At 44.6% G+C, this 5,149-nt stretch overlaps 1 protein-coding gene across 1 annotated transcript in view; it reads right to left on the reverse strand.

The window, feature by feature from the left end:
* The window catches only part of OTUD7B (OTU deubiquitinase 7B), a 56,854-nt gene extending 51,705 nt beyond the window's left edge, over nucleotides 1-5,149 (reverse strand). Inside the window, exon 1 of the mRNA XM_072428847.1 lies at nucleotides 4,936-5,149. Coding sequence (XP_072284948.1) covers nucleotides 4,936-4,948 — 13 coding nt within the window. The 5' untranslated portion in view covers nucleotides 4,949-5,149. The remainder of the gene's footprint in view (nucleotides 1-4,935) is intronic.

Below are 5,149 nucleotides of genomic sequence, written 5' to 3' on the forward strand. Positions count from 1 at the left end.
CACATGAGTGATCAGAAGGGGAATACCGGTATGAATGGCACATGAGTGATCAGAAGGGGAATAATCTTTTAGAATCTTTTTTTCTAGATTTTCCTCCTTTAAAATTGGGTGCGTCTTATATTCCGGAGCGTCTTATACGGCGAAAAATACGGTACTTGCTATCTTTTTGAAATATGGATCTCCTAAAATGAAAAAGAGCAGCGTTACCTTTTGGATAATGAGCGTTACACTTCCTGTCCTTGCTGCTGAACTGAAATAGCCGATTGCAATGGAGTCAGTGGGGCTCCAATTATAACATAGCAGGGACGGGAAATAAGGACCTTGGACCAGAAGTATTAAGCTAACTTCGCAGTCTCTGACCGTTTTTGAAGATCTGTAAGTTGAAAGGGACGGCACGGATGTGTTATTACTCTTTAAATGGCCTCTTGAGGTTCTCTCTAGCCGTGTTTCCAGGAGCTCTCATTTGATAAGGGTAGATTTGGTCTTCTCAGATTACTTCACTGGAAGGTACAGAGACTTCTAGCAAAGCTAACTAGGAAATGCATTAAAAAAATCCTCTCCACATAAAAAGTAAATTTTGTATTTACATTAACGAAAACCTGTCCCTAAAGATGCTTTGGAAGGCACCACCAGATGCTGATTAACTTATATTTCCATTGCTACAGGGCCACGTCAGGAAGCCAAGAATCTCCAGGGGATTGATGATACATTCTGGACTCAACAATGCCTGGTGTAGCACTTGGCCATAGACCACTCAACTTGAAGCTAATTACCTTTCAATAATTGAGGCCAAATATGTAGCAATGTTTCCCAACCAGGCTTTCTCCAGAGGTTGCTGGGGGTTCCTTGAGCAATGGTTTGTGGCTCTCAGGTCAGTTTAAGTGACTCCCATGATCTTTTTAGCTATCTGTAAGGGTGATATTCTTACCAGTGGTCAGCCATTTAAGAGCCATTCTTTCTACTGACCACAATGCTAATGTACTGTAAGCTGTGAATATAGAAAACATAGCAAGACCCGAAAGTTATTTCAACCTAGGTCAAACCTGACTAAGAGGTCCAACATTCAATCAAAGCAGTGCCATGCAAAATGGTATTTACCCAGAAGCCTCTTGGAGGTGCTTCATTGCATAGGTTATGCAGGACGCATTGCCTGAATTCTTCCCTCCTGTACATTGTACTTTCTACTTGTACTTTGTACGTCACTGAACATACAAGACCGAGGAGGGTCATGGAACGAGTTTCAAACTTATCTTATAAATGTATATCTTACATTGCAGTTTTATTCCGTGAGATGGGTTGTCGGAGGACCTTGTTACCTGATATCCAGGCACATAGGTTTATCACAAGCTTAAAGTTCAAACAGTCCATCCCAGTAGATAGCTAATAAAATCCTGTGGCATTTATAGTCACTGGTAAGACATTAAAGAGACCCTGTTGCCAAAGCGGTTATGTGCAATGGTGCAAGTTGGTGAGAGGATCTCTTTACGCAGCAACATTGTGGCTAGTTTAAGCTTTCAGGCTCCTTACAACCCCAAATGCAATGCCAAAAGCCAATCTGACTCCATACAATAAATGTATTTTAGGGCTGTGACCAACGCTGCTGAACAATCGCCGACTAATGTTCTTTTCCTGAAAGGCCAATCCACTAGAGAGCACCCCAAAGTCCCGTACTAAGTTTACAAGGCCTTAAAACTCAATGACATCAGATATACATTACACAGGTTGCACCCTAATATGAACCAAAATTTCCAGGATTTACATAATATCTTGGGCCTGCGAGACATCACACACCCTTTGAATCACCATATTCATTTATACTTGCCCAACTGTTTAACTCCTCAATGACTGCAATGAGAAATATCAGCATATCAGTTAGGAAATCTGTTCTACCACAATTCAGCTAGAAGATCAGCTATGGCTTATAAAAAGGACTCCGTTAGATTATACACACCTCAGCTAACCACATAATCCCACTAGAACTGCAAGAAGAGAAAAAAAAAACAAAAACATACAATTACTGTTAAATGATTCCCATGTCTGAACCATCAGGAATATGTGCGGAGTCACTCCTCCTCCTCAGCACAATGAGATTCTCATGGGAAAACAGGAACTTTGCACCAAGTAATCTCTATGTTGGTCAATCAGATCGGCATAAAAGTCTTGTAGTTAAAAATGAAGGTTAGGAGATCATTGATGATTCAGTGATTTCACTCACATTTAGATTTAAAGTGAATTCTTGATCCTTGAAACGAAATTAATGAAGAAAATAGAGCCACAGATAAGACTCCAAGCGTTTCCCTAGCACCTTTTAGCTTTTCAGTAACCACCCGGCTGTTTTTGGATGGTCATTGAAGAGTTGGGTCACAGAACAGGGGCTGCCACACGCCCACAGCTTCTTCACACCCAGCTTAAAAATAAAACGGGGGAAAATACTGGACCTCCATTCGTAGACTGCAGGCTGAAGAAAGTAAACCATCACCGTAGGATGATTAGTATGTGGTCAATATTCGGCTGTATCCACCTGAGGATCCTTATGAGGTTTCCATTTTTATAACAGAGAAAATCAAATTTTCTGAAACAAAAACTTGTTAATATTAATGGTATAGGCCAGGTCTTTCAGTGAATGTCTGCCACCAAGTGAATGGTAGGGACATACAATGAAAACAACGAATGACAGCTCTAATAGTTATACAAATTATATGTTTCTAATTTCTGCACTACTGTTCCAGCTCAAACTCGTGTTTCTTAATTCCTAATAATTGCTTTCCAGCTCAGTCCAGCTGAAAGGTTCCTGAACTGTACACAAATACATCCAGAAGGCGGTGTGCTGCCCATGCATGGTTTAGCAATGACTTCATCTATTCAACAGACACCGGTTGCCTTTCACATCCCACATCTCTATGATCGACCTTTCCTGCCTAGGATTAAACCTCCTCTGTTACGGCTTGTATGACACAGAACCTCTCGCCAGGAATCCTGGAACACAATGCACGTGCAGAGAAGACTTCATTAGCATTCCTTCAAATGACAATGCATCAGCACCATGAGGAAACCATCTTACTCACAAAGAGTCCATGGAGCTGGGCACAAATTACAATGAGACCCCCCAACAAAAAGCAGGCTGAAAATTCACAATGAATGACCACTTGAGAGCTTGCAACCTCCAGACAAATCTCACTAGCCTGCTAAACTCAGAGAAACACCTCTTTGTCAAGTCTCCTCACTTAAGTAACTGACACATCAAGCTTTCTCCAAAGCGTAGCCTACAAGGAAGAAATCTTACAAAGTTTCTGAATGCTGCTGATGCTATTGGCAGACCGGCCACCTCGGCAACATCAGATCGATCTACACCCTGCCAACTGTATACAGAGCTTCAGCAAAGTAACCTGCAGAAGATTCCCTCAATGTACAATGATCTGCAAAGGTATAGCTGGCGGTGGGCATCAGAAGAAAAGCCATTCAATGCCGACTGCAGACTCTCTCAAGTACCCAAAACTACACCCTATCAGCACCATGATGCCATCCGTTGCCAAACCATTTCCTGGACATCCTATGAAGGAGACCCTACAAAGAAGTCCCACAAAAAGTTACAAGTTATGAGGAGCCTTGATAAATAATACAACCTACAAGACAAGGACCAGCCACCAGCAGAGAAGCCCCTTGATGCAAACTGAAGCCTCTTCCAAATGTCATGGCACAGAGATGAACATTTCCTCCAACACCCAGCGTGACTTACAGAAGAATAAGATGCAGAAGATGAGGATCAGCTGTCAAGAAATGACCTGCAGATTCTACCAAGCCTTAGATTAGAGTACAAAGAAATACCAAACAAGTGCACCTGACAAAGTGTTCCTCCAAACCATAGAACAACCTGCAAAGGTAGAAAATGTCAGCCACCAACAAATGCCCCTCAGATGCCATCTGCAGCTCCTACCAAGACTTAGATCATGATCCAAACAAGTTCAACTAAGGCAAAGTTCCTCCAAAACAGAAGAACCTACAAAAGAATAAAATGCCCCAGTATCAGCTGCCAACAAATGCCCCCCAGATCCCAGCGGCAGCTCCAAGTCTTAGATCATAACAAAAGAAATAGCAAAAGCAACCGTCAGTGTTGCTCCAAATGCCCGCTGCTACTTCTGCCATGCCTCGTATACAGAGAACTGACAAAGAGTTCCCCCAACATAAAGTACAACCTACAAAGGAATAAACTGCCCCAAAGAGAGTATCTGGTGCCAGTAGAAATGCCCGCTGATGCCACCTGCAACTTCTACAAAGATCTTACCAATGCCATAAAAGCAGCAAAGTCCATCGACCTCAAACTACACAGACTTTTCAAAGTGCAAGCCATAAATATTTCTCTTCCAAACAAATCCACAAAACTACTCGGCAGCATTTATACTGAGTGAAGAAATACCGGATCCCAAAAACCCCCTGAACTTTCAAAAAGATCCCCAAATCTCAGCATCATAGGAATCGTTTACGGCCTCCATACATATTAATAGGAAATGCCCTAAATCTGCCTGGCATCAGTGCCAGACATGAGAGGGTGCCAACCCTGCCCATCCCCTGAGCCAGGAGAGCCTCCAAACTTGGTGCAACCTCAATAGGACCCCCTAGGAACTTGGTGCAAGCTGGGAAAGTTCCCCCCTAAACCTGTATTACCCAGAGACATCCAGGAGTCTTAGCTCGCCCAGTGCCAGGCACCAGTGGAGATGCCAGCTGCAGGCAGACCCCCCCTCCCCCTGCTGGGCAAACTACAGACCCCTTCCAAAGTCAGTGCAACCCATAAAGAAGTCCCCTTCCTGGAAGTTTCCTGGGACCACTCAGCATCAGTACCAGTCACAGGACCCCCCCGCCCCCCCCCCCCGTCACAGGTACTGCTCCCCCCCCCCCTTTATAAGCCCCCACTGGAGCCTGCAGGGCCCCTTCACTTACCCTTGGAGGTCATGGTGTCCCCGGGGGTGTCAGAGTGCGCTCCTCTCCACACTCAGGCCGTACGCTCATGTCCTTCCTTCTCCCCCAGGCCGGGCCGGGGCACAGCGCTCACCACCCAGCCGAGCTCCCCTCTCTCTGACCTCCCTCTGGAGGAGCTCAGCCCAGCGCCCCGCGAAGCACCATGGGACGTGTAGTCCGACGATCTGTCACGTGA

This window comes from Pyxicephalus adspersus, chromosome 12 (genome assembly GCF_032062135.1).
Source record: "Pyxicephalus adspersus chromosome 12, UCB_Pads_2.0, whole genome shotgun sequence".
Lineage (NCBI taxonomy): Eukaryota > Metazoa > Chordata > Amphibia > Anura > Pyxicephalidae > Pyxicephalus > Pyxicephalus adspersus.